Source organism: Cibotium barometz, chromosome 8 (assembly GCF_041138505.1).
Source record: "Cibotium barometz isolate CiBa-2024 chromosome 8, ASM4113850v1, whole genome shotgun sequence".
NCBI classification, from domain to species: Eukaryota; Viridiplantae; Streptophyta; class Polypodiopsida; order Cyatheales; family Cibotiaceae; genus Cibotium; species Cibotium barometz.
In genome coordinates, this window is record NC_141053.1 from 6,534,760 (window position 1) to 6,552,340 (window position 17,581).

Consider the following 17,581-nt stretch of genomic DNA (forward strand, 5'->3'; position numbering starts at 1 on the left):
GAAATGATAATCCTGCTACTAACACCTGCCATACCTCTACTAAAACCTGGCATTACAAAGTTCAAAGCCTTTCATTCATCGCAAATTGATGTCATCAGCTAGCAAGGAAAGCACATGTGAGCGGTGTGGTAGGAAGCTATGCCATTGTTAGATGCACTATGAAGTTTATGGATGTTGCTGAAGAGGGGATCTTACACAAGAATGCCTTCACTTTTGCAATTCACGCTTCTCGAGTTCTTGCAAGCACAGCGACATTATATAGCTCAAAGAAGTAGTTGAAGATCGAGTCGCTGCAAACCGCCTTGCCAATCGTCCCACGCCCAAATGATGTCAGAGAATACCTCGATCAAAGATCAGCCAAGAAGTAAAGACTCACCACCTGCTTAGCCTCCATTAATCACAGAAGCAGGACACCATGACCGAATGGGTCACAACCCATGCCGACATCTATTGACTTCACCCTATGCTACCTACCCAAATATATGCCCAAAAGATACTATCAACATTGGAATCCCTTATAAATTGTGGTAGTATTGAGTTGGTATCTCCTTTCCATACCAAATCAAAAGGCCATCAGAGGTGCTTCACTTAAATCTCAAGGAGCAAGCCTGATGTGTAGGAATAAAAAACTGCACTTTTTTTCTTGAATCTGTGATTATATAGGACCACTACCATGCTGACAGCCAGTTAAGCTACGCTCCACAAAATAAAGGTACAAAAGTCCGTTCCTTAACTTATAATCCTTCTCCACATTTCAATATCTGGGGTGAGAAACTCTATCAGTATGGGGATCTACAGACACTGCCAGAATTTAGAAGGCTTTTCAGACAGCTTTCAGCTGTAGACATCACTTGACCTGATGAATGAAAAATTTTTTCTAGAATACAGTAAACAGCAAAGAATAAAATTACACAGAAATCTTCTGAATGGCCTCCTTTCTTAGAAGATGAGTTGCAGAAAGCATGATCTCTGCAAAACCAGTTCTTTGCTCCACTTGTATATAATCTCTGGACTTCAGCACCTATGGTTTATTGATAAAGGTTAGAAAACACAAAAACACAGTATAAATGCAATCATTAAGCCAAGGTGAGGCATGGTCAAAGGCCTCACTCATGCAAAGCAAAGATACTTGCCAGAGTCTCGAAGTACATGCGGGCAGCTTCTTTTCTTGTCCGTCCTTTCAATAAATCATCCAAACTTACTTGAACAGGCTGGGATCCAGAAGTAGCCTCCACTTTTTCAAAAATGGACTTCAGATAATTTGCTACAGCTCTGAACACCACCAAGAAAACCCCCTTCCTAAGCAATCACACTAAAAAGAGATAATAAGTGCATGAAAAGCCTAGAGGCACACATAATTACGTACTTTGTTCGCACAGACCACCCATTTTTATTTTGATTGGGCTTCCCCTTTTTATGATAGCTCACATCAGCCTCTTCGAAAAATTGGTCTTCATTAGCATCAGCATCAGGAGCAAGTAAAACTGCAAGAAAGACAACATTCCTTCAGATTATGAGCTCAAGGAGCCGGCTTCCTAGCTTTTGCTATTTTGGACCATCTAGATGTGATTCATAAATAAAGGCATTCGCATAAATCAGCTTTTGGATGGCCAACTTTGCACAACCACAAATCGGAGCCTCATCTAATGAGAAAGACTAATTCTCACCCAGGGTGTGTCTAGCCAAAGTCACACCATGGCTTGTCACGTGTGGCGGCTTAGCAAGAAAGGGAAGACTCCTTGCCTACAAGAAAGATGGCTATAAATTTCTCATGGGTGAAAACGATATGCAGCACGCATGGGACCAAGTGCAAGCCTCTGATACTTCGAACAAAATAGATACCCCTCACCAGGCTTGCCTATCCAAATAAAAAGAAATGAAAAAACATGCACTAAGAGTGGTTGGACACAATTAAAACCATTGCCTTCAATTAAAAAATAGTAATTTCAATTTGAAGTTTGAAACAAAGAAATGGCTTTTGTAGAGCAGCGGCACTGACCATTGTCTCTAGTGTCCTTGAGAAAATCAAACTTCTGCAAGAAAGAAGAGCAAATTCAGTATTATATCAGATTGATTGTTCATTACATGACATCACAGTCAAGGAAACAGCATTTTTTGCTTACTTCTGACATTTGCTCAGGTGCAGCTCTTAATGAAGGGGAATATGTTGGCATTACAGCAACATCCACTGCATCATTGGAGCCTGCAATTGCCGAAGCTTCAGGGCTTGCACTGTCATGTGATTTATCACAACACTCTCTGGTGGCTGCTTCATAATCAAGAGCACCAGGAAGGGTGTCACACAGATCAAGCATTTCTGTTCCCTCCTCTGACTCTTGAATAACTCCTTTATCTTCCTGTACTTTACTGCCTGCATCAAAGTATCTTGGCTCTACTTCTGGCTTGACTACGCAGTTTGCTTCTAAATGGTCAGCCGCAAGAGAATGATCAGATGCAGCATCTTTCAGGTCTACTGCACCACCTTCAAAAGCTTGAAACTCATCACCGATATCAGTTGCATTATCAACACCCACGAATGGCAAATTCAAAAACTGAGTATCTAAATTTGCTGAGGCTTGAAGTGCATTTTCATTGGATCCTAGTATAAGAGACATTGGAGCATTTGCAGCTGCTAATGAGACGTCAATGTCTGCCATTCTGCTCGTGTATATCCCATCGTCATTTGTTTCAGTGTTAACCGCCTCCTTATGTGGTGTTAAGTTGAAAACCCATTTTGTAGCAGAGAACTTTCTGACATGACTGTAAAGTTCCCTGATGGGAGCACTTAAACCTGTAGGCAACAACAACAAAAAGTCTCAGCAAACAGATGTACAAATTAACCTTCAAGTCATAAAAGACTCATTTTACTGGGAAGCTGAGATGTTCACGTAGCACATTATGATAGACACATTATACAGTAAACTTGAGTGCTGCTTAGCATCCATTCAAACCTCTATATTAAAAAGAAGGAATTGGAGGAAGAAGAGAGGTGACTGGTCATGATTTTACCTTGACCAACAAAAATCAAAGATTTCTTACAGTTTGTCTCGCTGGTAGTTGAAATCATGTATCCCTATATTTCTTATTGAACCTCGTATTTGTCAAACAATCTTTTGCAATCTGCTCAATGGAGTCACACTTGAAACATTGCCTTGCCAACCACTTAACTTCGAATTCTTCAAGAGAGTTGAGGTTCAACATTCCCCCACTAGAACTGTCCTTACCGTCTGTGGCCTTAACAGCCTCTTTGTCCAAATTATCGCCCTTCTATTGCTGGCCTTGGCTTAGGTCACAAGCATCGTTTTGCCACTCAAAGCACCTTTGAGAGACTCCGAGAGTTTTGGAATTTGCATGCAAGAACAACTTCAAGCCATCCACAAAATTGTCAACCTGCATCCTCGACTTGAGGGACTACTAGAGCGTAGGTAATAACTTCTTGAAGCCCGCCAATAGACAATTACTTGCTCGCCTTGCTTTTGAGGGAGATCCCCACGCAGATCCTCACTTAATTTATTGATCCCAATGGCTGCCGTCTTATCTCACAGCTGCTCTCCAAAGTTAGGAAGCAATGCTCAGAGTGCAGCGGTTGCTCCACATCTTCGTACTTGTGCTTCACATTACACAAGTTACGAGCATCCATCAAGTTGAAGTCTAGAGTCCCTTGGCCTAAGAGGCAAGACCAGCATCTAGTTAACGGTAGCTACTTGGTTGTTGAGCCATGCCGATAACATATCAACCAAAGCCACCATCTACTTGTCCATGGCCGTGAGTGCCAAGTGATGAAAACTAGATATTAGTAAAGGGTAGCAAAAGAAGACTTTTCCAAAATCCAAGTGTGCGCTCTTGACTCTATGGACCTACCTCTAATCACACAACCGACACATACAAAATGCCCCACACTAATGTGCAATTGAACTCCATCCACCCCAACAATGGACTATGAACACATCATGTCCCAAACCCTCGAACAATCAATTTGGAACACATCCAGTTCATAGCTTCTACTACACCAAGCAATGAATCTAAAACACAATTGATCCATAGCTATCAAAATTGAATTTTGCCAGCCAAGCTTGGAACTCCGACTCACGATTCCCATGCACCAGAAATGAGGAGCTCCTGACAGCTCCCTCTCCCGCCCACAAGCCTCCTTTGGTTGGAAGCACACGAGGGGAAACTATTTGTATAGCTAGAGGAGAAAACCATCTTGGTCCTCCCGGGCCGACACCTTGAGATCCCTAGATGAGTCACTAGAAACATCTGAATCATTGTCTTGTGTCTTGTCTGTGCCCTGTTTATGGGATGAAGACTTGCCCTTGCCCTTATCCTTCTTCTTTATAACAAGCAATCCTTGGACAAATGTCCTTTCTTCCCATACAAGTAGCAACGACTCCAAATCTTCTTCTGCATTGATGCTAAGGCATGATCCGGATCAAGAGACAAAACCACAGTTGCTAGGTACGAAGGTACAAAAAAATGGTACCGGTACGAGACTTTTTATTTCAAAAAAATAAGTTTGATAGAGGTACGATCGACTTTAAAAAACACTTGAAAAATAGATATTTGTACACATTTAGAGATGCAAAGTTGAGAGAAGGTGGCAAGGTAGAAAGCCCCCATTGCCCAAACAGCCATAAAAAACAATAAAACAAAACAAGAAGAAAAAAAAGGGCATTAAAAAGTCACCCAAAAAAACAGCCATTAAAAAAAATAGGTTCGCATTAGTTTCGCTTGCGTAGTTTTGTACCGTACCGATTTTTACGTACCTCATGAGCAAGACTAGTTTCGCAGACAACTATGGACAAAACCTTTAACTTACCCTGTGTCATGAGGATTGATTCCTCTTCCAATAGGAGAGAGCTTAAGTCATCAAAATCTAAAAGATGGGTAGTGACCTGGCATCACAAAGCTCTGGCAACCATATGTGTCCCATCAAGCTCTCTCCTCTTCCAATAGGAGAGAGCTTAAGTCATCAAAATCTAAAAGATGGGTAGTGACCTGGCATCACAAAGCTCTGGCAACCATATGTGTCCCATCAAGCTTGTCCTCCTATGGTGTACACGAGGAAGCCATATCCACAACAAAAAAAAATACCACCGCTACAAGAAAACCACCTAAAAACCTCGAATCTCAACGCTAGACTTCTCTCAAGCGCATCCAATGGATAAGAGCACGAGGACCAATCAGCCCCTCAGAAAACTGAGGAAAGAAGGGGCTGGACAGCAGCAAAACAATCCACATAAACCTCCGGGAAACACCCAACGAGAAGGGAGGAAAGCCAGTCTTGTCGGGCTGCACCACACGAAGAAATCACCTTTCACTGCTGTCCAAACTGTAAAAACAGCCCACCGATACCAACGCAACCAGAAGAGAAAACGTTGATGAAGACAAGACAAAAGCACTAGAAGAGAAAACATTGATGAAGACGGGGCAATATAGAAGAAAACACAGCCCAAACACCACCAGCCGCTGCGAAACAGCTCGAAGAAGCAAAAAACACAGCCCACCAAGGTTGTACTATGACGCCTTGCAATTGATGCAAGGGCAAGAGCACCACAAGATGAAAACGCTGATGAGGAGAGGGTGCAGGAGAAGAAAACGCAACCACTGATGACAAAACGCAGCAGCACTTCTTGCTCCAAGAAAACACAGATGAGGGAGGAAAGAGGTCGCCTAGAGGTGGAGAGCCAAGACCCTGATGTCTGATACCATGTGAAATTTATCATGTGCACGCTAGGGGCATGTAGATTGGCGAGCTAGAGTGTGATGTTGTGGGCGGACGTGTGTTTTTTGGTACGCTATTGATAGCGTGTGCTTTTTGGGCGTTCCTTCCCTATTTATTGGGGGGAGGGGTACCAGTTGGGCACACACCGACAAATGGAGCTGCAGAGCACATGGAGCAAGAGCACTATCGCGAAGGAGGCCGTCATCCTTGGGGGACAACCCCGGGTGGTAGAGGTCACCGGATGAGGACGATGGAAGGGCACTCGTGAGAGCATGACACTCTAGCTCGTGGCTCGGTGGGGACGGCCAAGATTGTGAGCCTCGCTCACGGCTGTCATGGTTGGGTGGCGAGTATGCCTGCACCCAGATATGTTTCTTCCGGTTTGCCTTCTAGGGTTAGCGTCTCTTGCTTTGTCTTGCTTTTCATGGCTGTTTTGCAGGTTTCCCTCTTGGAGAGATCATGGGCTATTATCATAGCATGAGATTACAAGGGGTTGAAGCAGCCAACACATGGACTTCAGTACATTTACACTGGGATCAATAGGTTACAACAAGTGGGAGAGAGGCCCTTTATATAGGAAGGCAAGAAGCTCGCCGACTGCTACCATGGAGCTGGCCGACTAGCCAACAACTAGCATAAATGACAAAAATACATAATTCCCCAATAAAAGGTCCAAGTCCCACACAATGAGCATAGTTGTCTGCGGGACATGTACCGCAACACAGGTACGTTAAGTACGGAACGGTGCGAAACTACAGGAGCGAAACGTTTCCGAAACGTGTTGCAGGCCAACGGACGTTTCGATCCAACGAAACGATGCGAAACGGTCCCATCGTATCGTACCGTACCAGACAGATGCGAAACATGACTGGGAAAAACACTATTTTTGCCCCTTTTTTTCCTCGTTTTTCGTCATTTTTTTCCGCTCGTTTTTTGCGTGTCTTTCACCCATTTGTTGTAGCCGTTTGGCCCTTGGAAGTTGGGCATGTCACATGTGCCAGTGACCATTGGATCCCTTTAGGCTTTCATCTCCATGCTTGAGCCTTGGCCTTGTATAAGAGCTCTCAAGGTCTCTCCCTCTCCCATCATTCAAGCTCAAGCTCTCAAGCTCTCTCTCAAGGGCCAAAGCTCAAGCTCTCTCTCTCTCTCTCAAGGCTCAAGCCTTAAAGGCTCAAGCCTTAAAGGCTCAAGCCTTAAAGGCTCAAGGCTCTCTCTCTCTCTCTCTCTCTCTCTCTCTCTCTCTCTCTCTCTCTCTCCGGCTCAAGCCTCAACTTTCAAGGCTCAAGCTCAAGAGTCAAGGGCCAAGGCTCAAGCTCTCTAGGCTCTCTCTCTCTCTCTCTCTCTCTCTCTCTCTCTCTCTTTAGACTTTGGCAATGAGGTCCGGAGAAAAGGACAAGCATGAGGCATTTGCCTTATATACCACCGCCCGTGAGAAACCTACCGGTAATTCGGGGTCATGGAAATGGACGTGTAACTTTTGCGGGAAGGGTTACGCAAGTAGCGTCACAAGGCTCCTTGCACATGTGTCCAAGCTTGGTGGGGAAGTGGCGCCATGCAAGGAGATTCCCCAAGAAATTGTGGATGGTATAGTGAAGAAGTACTCGCTCATCCGCAACCCAGGCAAAGGTGGACGTGGGGGAGCTTCCATGTCCGGTACCTCCGCATCCATGACTCCATCGCCCGTCCCATCCGGCTCCGGCTCCGCCTCAGGCGGTTCCAACTTCCAATCAAAGAGACCAAGGGAGGAGAGCTCTCCGGTAATGAGGCAAACCGCCATCGGTGCAAACATTTACAACCTCACCTATGTGAAGGCGAAGATGAAAGCCGCGAATGAGGAGATTGCATGCACGGTGATAGACTGCAATCTCTCCTTCAATGTGCTCAAGGTTCCACAATGGCACAAAATGGTGAAGGCCATTGCGGAGGTGGGGCCATCCCATGGTGAATGGCATGGTATCACCTACCATGAGATGCGCACCACCAAGCTTGATGACAAGAGACAAAGGATCAACAACAAATTCACACCCGTGCGGGAAGGATGGGCGAAGTATGGTTGCTCTATCCTCTCCGATGGATGGAGTGATCGAAAGAAGAGAGGTATCGTGAACATCCTTGTTTCATGCGCTCTCGGCACATACTTCTTACGCGCCATGGATACCAAAAAGGCGACGCAAAAAACATCGGGAGACTTTATCTATCGTCACATCCGACAAGGCATCATAGAGGTATGTACTATGTACTATGTTCAAGCTTCTAACTTCTAAGAATGTCACTGCATTTGCTAAATTGCCATTGTGTTACTTGTAAGTCGGATATGAAAATGTCATTCAAGTCATCACGGACAATGCATCCAATTGCTGCAAAATGGGGCACTTGGTAAAGGCGGAGTTCCCATCCATTGTATGGACTCCTTGTGTCTCCCATTGTCTAGACCTACTCATGGAGGATGTGGGAAAGCTAGAGTGGGTGAAGAGGGTGGTTGCACAAGGCCTATCCATTGTGAATTTCTTCACAAAGAAGGTAAAGGTGCTCGCTATGTTTTGCGAGCAAAGCAACTTGGAGCTTAAGAAGCCCTCTTCCACGCGATTTGCCTACATGTGGCTTCTCTTGGAGCAACTATACGACGTGCAACCGAAGCTCCGGATGACCGTGGTCTCCCCGGATTTCGTCGCATGGCTAAGAGAGGAGTTGGTGACTAGTGCGGACAAGGCCCGAGCTGTTCAATGACTATGCATGAGAGAGTTCTTTTGGCGCGAGGTACGTGCCATTGTCATTGCGGTGACTCCCTTGTATAGGGTTTTCCACATGGCCGACATGGAGAGCTCCACATTGGGGCTACTCACCCACTTCATGCGAGAGGCTCTAGCGGAGATTCGTGCGACCACTGTGCTTGATGAGGAGGACCCCAACACTCCTATGGAGGGAATTAGGTAAACCCATGTCCCATATTTTCAAATCTCGTTTTCACATCTCCTTCTCGTTCCTTAAAGACTTAATTTTAAAGTGAAATTTTTGCATTCTAGGGATCCCACCGAGCCTCCACTCACTCCGCAACGCAATTCGATCGTGGCGCTTGTGGAGAGGAGGTGGCAATGGATGCATAGACCTATCCATGGTCTTGCGGCCTTGTTGCATCCCGCTTACAAAGTACCAAGGCTCTTCGTCGATGAGGAGCTACTTTCTGATCGGGATGCCTACTTGCCAAGGATACTTCCCGTCCACGAGCAAAGAGACTTCCTCCAAGAGCTCATTCAGTATAATGATAAGAGGGGAGCCGCTTTCACGAACCCACTTTGCTCAAGTAGGGAGTCAATGGTCAGGCCACTTTTTTGGCGGGAGTCATTTGGTTATCAAATGGCTCACGTACAAAAAGTAGCTTTGAGAGTCTTGTCACAAGTGACTCTTGAATATATGGTGCATACTCTAGTCTCTAGAGTCGTAACTACTTCCTAGTTCTTACATTCTAATTTCTAACTCTCTTATTTTTCATAGGATTGCTCTTCGGAGCCATGTGAGAGGAACTCGCTACACACAAAGATACGAAACCGTCTCAACACCATGCAGTTAGAGCAGCTTGTATATTGCCGTGCTAACATGCGCATGGTGGAGAAGATGCATAACATGGAGATCTCCAAACAGGTAGAGATCTCCAAAGTTCAAAGTTCAACTCATTAATAATGATTTATAAATGCATGACTAAAGTCTAATAATTTATAAATGTTTGAACTTTACTTTCAAGTGAATGTCGACGAGTTCAAGTTGACAGTGGATACTCTTAAAAGTGTCCATAAAGAACGAGATCCAAATGAGGAGGCCATATATGCCAATCTCTGTGTACAATTCTCATATCTCTCTCTCATCTCTTTAAAGTTTGAAGTATTAAAGTGTCCCAACCAGTCAAGAGTTTACCATTCTCAACATCTCTGGAAAAGACTTAGAAGATCAGTATGTCGATTCCGCAGAGTTCGGTACTCAACCCAGCTTGGCCCTCAATTTTGAGCCTGGCCATCATTCAGTTCACAGACAGGTATGTAAGTTTAGACGAGATATCCACTTCAAAGAAGGGGATTGGGTCTCTCAGTGCATCATGAAACAAAGATTGAAACAAGTGGGCAAACATTGTCCCAAGCTTTCATTCCGTAGTTTTGGCCCTTTTCCAATAGTCAAAAAGTTAAGTGATGTCTCCATGAAGTCAAAATTGTCTACCAGTTAGACAATGCATGATGTTTTCCGTGTTTCTTGGCTAAAACCATATGTTGGTCCAGAAGTGTTTGATGTTTCACATGAACAACAGCCAGACGTGGTAGACGAAGCAAAAGTTATTGAGCCTGAGCAAATCCTTCTTCATCGATGGAAGCATGGTTCCGATCAACGGATACGTCAGTTCTATACGAAATTCCGAGATCGAGACACCCACGAAGCCGTATGGCTAGACGAGGAGTTCTTCCAAGAGTACCCCCAATTGTTGGAGGACTACTTGGAAGCCATGAATCTGCCGCCAAGCTAAGCAGGAGGGAATGTCACATGCACTTTGCACTCAGTGCATGGTGACAAGATGGCTCATCATCAGCAGTGCAACAATTGTACAATATTAAAACCCAGTAGAATGATATTTGTCGTACGTCGTGACCCCATTGTACATCCTCAATCCAAGATAAGTCAAGCACGAGCTACGTAGATCATTCCTCAACCTTAGTGGGTTAGTCAGTCAGTCAAGTCCCTTAACCCACTTGGAGAGAATCATTCATGCATGTAGAGTCAGTAGAAGCCTTAGGGTTTGCATCAGAAAGCACTCTGCATCCTGCATAATATGCATTCATATGCCTGTGCATCATTTAGAACATCCCAGAAGCCTTAGGAAATTTACTAGGATTTACCTGGTATTTTTCCCATATTTTTTGGTATTTATTTAGCATTTATTGTTATTTATAAATATAAACTTTATTAAATAAATGACCAACCTCTAGTTAGTATAAATAGGCTTGCATAGGGCTTTAGTTTCTCATTCAATCTTCAGTGTGCTAAGAGCTTTCCTCCTCAACCCTAGGAGTTCCCTTGCCTTCAACACTAGACTAGTCTCATCCAACCCTTGGAGTGCTTGAGTTTGCTTCAGCCAACCTTGGTTCTCCAACGCATGCATCTTCAGCAGCCCTACAGCCATAAGCGCATCAGATCAGCCCCAAATCAGCATAAGATACCTGCGTTTTCTGCATGTGAACAGTTGCCTGCATTCAACATCTATTCAAGCCAGAATTCAGCCTACAGTCTGCGTTTTCTGTCCAGCATCAGCATTCAGCTTGCGTTTTCTGTCCAGCATCAACATTCAGCATGCGTTTCAGTCCAAAAACATCCATACAGGTCTGCGTTTCAGTCTACACCAGTTCTCAGCCCTGAATCATCAGTTTACATCAGTATCCAGCCTTCGGTACATCATCCAAGCATACACCAGCCCTCTAGTGAAGGTAACATAGCATTCATAAGCATTTACAGCATTCTAACATAGCTTAGAACAGTCCACCATCTCCTTTTCTCAGCCTCAGGTGTGCAGCCCTTCCTCATGCCCTTGGGAAGAGTGCATAGGCTCGAGATCAGTTCATCGAGGTGTTTCTACAACCGTGTACGGTTCAGCCAAGCTCCGATCCTCCGAGATCTTGCGTTTGGCTTATCTACAGTCCACAGTCATTCTCTCTAAAGAAATAAAGCAAATACTATCTCGTTATCGGGATAAGGGGCCCTTCAGTGGGTAATTCAGGACCCAATCTGGTGTATAGTTCTCATATCTCTCTCTCATATCTCTTTAATGTTTGAAGTATTAAAGTGGATTACTAAACTCACGAAACTCAGGATACAGAAGACGGTGTGAGCATTTGTGTGACAGAATCTTCCAATACAAAGACTTCCGCTGCATATCACACATTTATTACAAATCTTTATGATTGTGAGAACAAATCCCCCCCCCCCCAATCACAATGGCAAATCACCTTTTTGCGGCGGCATTTCCATGCCATGGTGGCTGGGATCCCAAGTGCAAAAAGATTGAACGAAATATTTGTCGATGAAGATCTTGATGAAGTTTTGATGATGCCCAATCTTGAAGCTAAAGTACTTATTGATAATGTCAATGCAAGGAGTGTGAATGGCCAAGAATACATTGTATATGGCAACATGTGAGCAAGGCCTTAGGGAAGTTTGAGTGTAAATATACCTTAAGGATCTTATCCTATCAAGGAAAACATGGACCTAAAAAAATCACAGGTGGCTAGTAACGCAAGCGCACTACTCGGACTTCTTGTGCCGACCTTCATTGTTAATTCCATCAAGAAGCTTGCCGTCTTGCTGGTTCTTTTCTGCCTCTGCCTCTGCCTCTAGGAACCGCTGCCCACTCCAAAGCAGCGCTAGTCTGATGCGCCGACCAATACTGCTGCTGCTCACAATAACGTGATAACTGCTAACTGTTGTGTGCGGAGAATGAGATGAGCTTGAAGTCATTTGCGCTCAGTGTTTGCTGACTTACCAGTTAGGGGAGAAGAAGCTGGTCGGCTAGACAACTCTCAGTGCACCGAACGGATGGAGATGTGCCATCTGTTGCCAACAACAAGTCTTATGGATTCTATCCTCTACGCCTTCTTTCTCTACTCTGCTACGCAATGCTGGATGCCGCTTTGAGATGCCCGCATGTGCTGTTCACACACACTGCATCACATTGAAAGTGCTTATGCCTCTCTGGTGGGTGGCCAATGTTAGAGAGCTTTTATCTTTTTGCTGCTTCTATGCGTGATGATGCTGGTTACAATGAAATGTGCTTGTGGTGAAGATTTGCGTACATGGCTGTGCTGTGTTATTGTTCCTCTCCTCTAGGCATGTACAATACCACGCCTCTTACTATAACTACTGCCTGTGCTTGCTATCTATTACAGCCGCCTCTTATCTGGCATTCCATGCTGATGAAGCTTGTTTTATTTGATGGTTACACAACAAGAAGCTCCCTTAACAAAGCTTGATGTAGTGCCTGAGTGAGTAATTGGTTACTGAGATGAAGACAATGAGATTTTGCAATGTAATAGCAAGTTGCTTACAAAGCAGCTTCTCCACACCCGTGCAACAGCACTCAACAGCAGCAATATACACAAACCCTAAGTACTGAAAGCAATGAAACCTTAATTGCTAATCTTCCTAAACCTTGCTATGATACCACTGATGGCTTTTAAGCCATGGTGGATCAAAGGTAATTAGGGCCATTGGATTAATCATTAGCATGAGGATTAAGATAATGAACAAGATTAATACTTAATCGCATGAGCTAGCTCATAAGCATAATGACAAGAAATGATGGGAAAATGATGGATTGTTTCATTGATATGAAAGCCTCAATATATACGCTTGAAGTACATTGCTTGTGACATAATCGGTGACATCACAACATCCCTAGATTCTCTCAATCATCCCATGTGACCAAAGTCATTATTATGGGCTGTATTTAATACTTAGCGTCTTCTTCTCCCACTTGCATTTTGTGGAGATTCTCAGTAAATCCTAGGCTTTTACACTTCAACATTTGCTAATGGCTTTTTCCCTATCAACCCCCAAGGCTATTGGACATACAAACATGTGTACACACATATGGCCGGACACGTACAAACGTAAGGTGGACACGCACACACGAGACTCCAAAATACTCATCAGCGAGGAGGAGTTTTAGCAACTTACCACATACAAAAGGGCTTGGAACAGGATAAAAATTTGAGATACGCAAGAGAGATGACAATAAAGACACATAATCACTCAAAGAGATATCGCTAGACTAGGTGACCAAAAGATGGCTCTGCTCGAGTACCAAGTATGAGTACAGAACATAGGAATTTTGAAATGCAGGTACATGATGTTGCATACAGAACTGTACATTATAGGCAGATCAGGGGATTTAAGTACGAGTGCTCTACATAACTATGAGCCTAATACTGCCTGGTATAATCTCCATACAATTTGTTACAACTTTTGATGTCACATTAGAAAAAATAAATCCCAGCTTGGCTAAAGACTCACCAGTAAGAGATGGCCTGTCAAATTTCTGATCACAGTAAGAGTCTTGCTGTCTCCATACTTCAAACTCTGTAAGGGGCATTTTTCTGCGTTTCCGACGTAGATCAGTTGTGTCGGCCAATTGCTTCTTCATTAGCCTGTCATCAAAGACAAAATTAGCCCAATTGCAATGAGGATTGGGCAATATATAACCTTTTCTGCAGTCTGAGTACAAACACTTAATAACACAGGCACACACAAGCTTGATAAGACGAGCTTGTCGTCAAAAACTGTTTTCCTCTTCTTTCGCCCCCGTTTCTGTTGTGCTGACTCTGGAACTTCTGGAGGGGAGCTAGCAATTTTCAATGCAGGTGTCCTTCCTCCTGCAGAAAGGTCAACCTACATGTCAGAGAAACCAAAGGTCCCAAGCAACTTCAAAGTGCATTGGAGAAGCATGCAATACATAACTCACCTAAGATAGTTCCCAGTAAATCATCATTCCCAGTGTACTTTCCAAAAGCTTCCACTGTACTTGGTGTGGGCCTACTTAAGAAAGGAGTCTCATCCAAAACAGGTGTAACTTCAACATCATGAATCCCAATATCATCCACAACACTTTCAGTGACCATTGGCCTTTCTGAAACATTATTGTTTAGGGCTACCTCCTCCTCAACCTCCATAAACAAAGGAGCTATTTCTGTTTGCTCTGGTGCAGAGCGCAACTTTTCGATATCTGGAATGTCCTGCATGCTGTGAGGTCCGGACATGGGTATGGATGCTGCAACGCCCCCCTCTGCTACTGGAACTGGTAATGCTGCCGTAACAAAACGGTCTTGCCTGCTTAAATGGACTGGAGGAGTTATGCCTTGCTTTGTGGTTTCCAAATTTTGCAAAGATCCAATATTCTCTCCCTCAAGATCCATCCCATCATCCATTTGCAAAGGTGGAAGTACACTGTAAGAGCAAAAAAGACCATTTGCGTGTTTAGATAGTTTTCCTTTCTAGGATTTGAGAAAATGAATAACCTGGACATGTTCTCATAATCTTATTCTAGCATGCCAAAAGAGCTAGGTAAGGATGCTAAACAATACTCTTCTTCCAGAGCTGAGCCGCCATTGTCTTGCAAGAGAGGGACCCTTTCACTGGAAAGGCGACGCCCCTCATTCGCATATTCCTACAAATCAACACATTGAATATCATCCCTGAATTGTTGTGATAAGCACACAAAATATTAATCTAGCACTCTATAAGGAGGATAACCTGGAGCAATTCTATTCAGCATGAGAAACATTACCAACCTCATCACTCTCATACAGAAGTGAGTAAGGATCAGCGCTTCCTGGAAACCTCTCTGCAACACAACAAATGGAAGTAACATTATACATGTTTGTGGGCCATGCAACACAATGCCATGATTCCGCATGAAGCTACATACCATCAAGCATAAACATAGAAGAGTTGGAAGCCCCATCATGAATTTGATCTTGTAATGTGATCAGGTCTCGTGCAGAAACATTATGGTTCACGAGTTCTCTACACAAGAACATGATGATAAAATGCTTCAATTTTGAATCGCCTTCATATGGTAGGGCAAAAGTACATCAATAAAGAGGCATGTGGAGCATTTACCCCAAGGATGCTTGGAGGCCGCTGTCGCACTTGAAAGAGGCTTCCAGTTCACCAAAGTCAAAAGTTTCCGGGAGAGTAATGGAGTGAAATGGTACTGTTGAAGCCTCTGGAGGAAGATCAACAACACTGGAATGGAAGGCATGCTTGATCTTGACCAATGCCTCACTGCAATCATGGAAGAGATAGTTCACCTTGCGTGAATAGATGCGGACGACACCTAGTAACAGATGGCCCGAGAGCCGCAGTGCAATGGGAACCTCCGGGAACAAAATGGAGTCTGCAGCAGTGGTACAGGTCACTCAGGTTAGAGAGAAGCCCTAGGGAAATAGAAAGGCCTACTTCAAAAGACTTGCAGCTGCTTTATGTTGACTGCATTTTTGAGCACAGGAAGAAGTAACTGCCAAATCAGAAAAGAAACCCTATCTTTTCCTTCTGCCATAAAATGCAGCATCTGCAGGGTGGAGAAGAAACCATGATTGCAAAGAACCTAACAACTGTTTATTCCGACATGACAACTAACAGGGAGAACAACAGAGACAACAGCTTAAACAGATCCAGCTTCTGTAACACAAAAGGATATTCAAGGGGGGTCAAATCTCTAATGCCTGCTACGGATAACCTGGCGAAAATTCACGTCTGAACAAACAGGAAGGGGGAGGGAGGGGGAGGGAGGGGGGAGAGGGGGTTTATAATTTGATTAAGACTACAGTTCTGTAACAGACAAGAAAATAGCGCGAAAATACAGAAGAATCCCCAAACACCTGCTACGACGAATTCAATTCCTGAAACCCTACAAGTCCTACTACAAAGGGCCTAATTGGGGAGTTCATGTTTGCAGGAGCAGAGGACCTGTTCAGAGAAGGAAATGGCATAGCAAGCGCAACCCTAGATTTCCTGCTACAAAGAACCCTATATTTCTTGTTACAGAGAGTTAGAGAAGAAACCCTGCTACAGAGATTTCATTTCTGCGGGAAAAGATAACTATTTGAGAAGGAAATGGGAGAGAACCGATGGAGGCGGTGATGTTGGTGTCCGTGACTTGGTTCTTCCGGAGCTTGCCCTCGAGATGGGCTGCGATCCAGATAGTTCCCAGCGGGCCCTTCTTGGCCAAGATGAACTGCGAGTAGAACATGATGCCTGTGTATAAGAGCTGCCTCGCGTGCTAGCCTGCCTTGCTTGCCTGCTTCAATTCAACTTCCGCCCATCCCGCGGCAAAATAGAATGTGCTCCCACGCTCATTTGAAACCTCACCAAGTTCCCTCCAAAGCCCACTTCTAGGTTAGGAGTAAAGCAGCTGTACTAACCTGAACGTCCGTCGCAAAGTTTGCTGAAGCCCACTAATGCAGCAACCTGTGTTCGATTGTTGCCTTTTTCTTCGATTTTTGTGTGGTATCTACCGCATGCTGCAAGGCCGGTGGGTCAGCTTGCCGGGATTGACGAATTACAAGCAACCATGTGGCAAGCACGAGCTTCTGACCGAAAGCTTGTGAACCCACCTTGATATTATTGAGTTTGGTTCATGAAGTGATGGCACCGAGTGGTGGTTTACCCTCGTGGACCAGTTGACACACCATGTTTCAAGAGGGATCTATGGTTGGAAAGAGACGTCGTGCAGATTCAATACTGACCCCGACGTCGCTTTCCAACCATAGATCCCTCTTGAAACATGGTGTGTCACATAGTCACGAGGGACTCACAGGTTTCAGGGCTCGAACCGTGGTACGTTCTTCACTACCAAAAATAAAAGTTGATTTAGCACAGTGCTTTAAAAAAACGACATTCTAGTGTATTTTTTCGGCCAAAATTAAGAAAACTTGGCATAGATTTTAATAGCAATTATTTTAAGGAATGATTTTTCATATATTTTAGTTATGAAACTAGCATATAGCCGAAAACAAAACTCGGACAGTTTTAAGAGTTGTCCTTATTTCGATTGGTTGAAAAAAATGTTTTTTTAAAGAGTTGTCCTTATTTCGATTGGTTGAAAAATATGTTTTTTAATAGCAATTATTTTAAGGAATGATTTTTCATATATTTTAGTTATGAAACTAGCATATAGCCGAAAACAAAACTCGGACAGATTTAAGAGTTGTCCTTATTTCGATTGGTTGAAAAATATGCTTTTTTCAAGCATTGGCTTTAGCATTTCATCAAGAATCTAACCTAGCAGCACAGAGGATTCCTTACCACGTCACAATTAGCCTCAAA

At 44.0% G+C, this 17,581-nt stretch overlaps 1 protein-coding gene across 1 annotated transcript; it reads right to left on the reverse strand.

Moving 5' to 3' along the window:
- Nucleotides 1–861: 861 nt before the first annotated feature.
- Nucleotides 862–16,726, reverse strand: LOC147635853 (sister chromatid cohesion 1 protein 3-like). Its single transcript, XM_086801205.1, has 13 exons — nt 16,382–16,726; nt 15,374–15,650; nt 15,180–15,277; nt 15,043–15,095; nt 14,836–14,918; nt 14,217–14,698; nt 14,004–14,127; nt 13,769–13,902; nt 2,124–2,791; nt 2,000–2,033; nt 1,367–1,484; nt 1,139–1,272; nt 862–1,026 (listed from the first exon to the last, which is right to left on the reverse strand). The coding sequence occupies exons 1-13, from the start codon at nt 16,503–16,505 to the stop codon at nt 1,022–1,024; spliced, it is 2,334 nt and encodes a 777-aa protein (XP_086657331.1). The 5' UTR covers nt 16,506–16,726; the 3' UTR covers nt 862–1,021.
- Between the last annotated feature and the right edge of the window lie 855 nt (nt 16,727–17,581).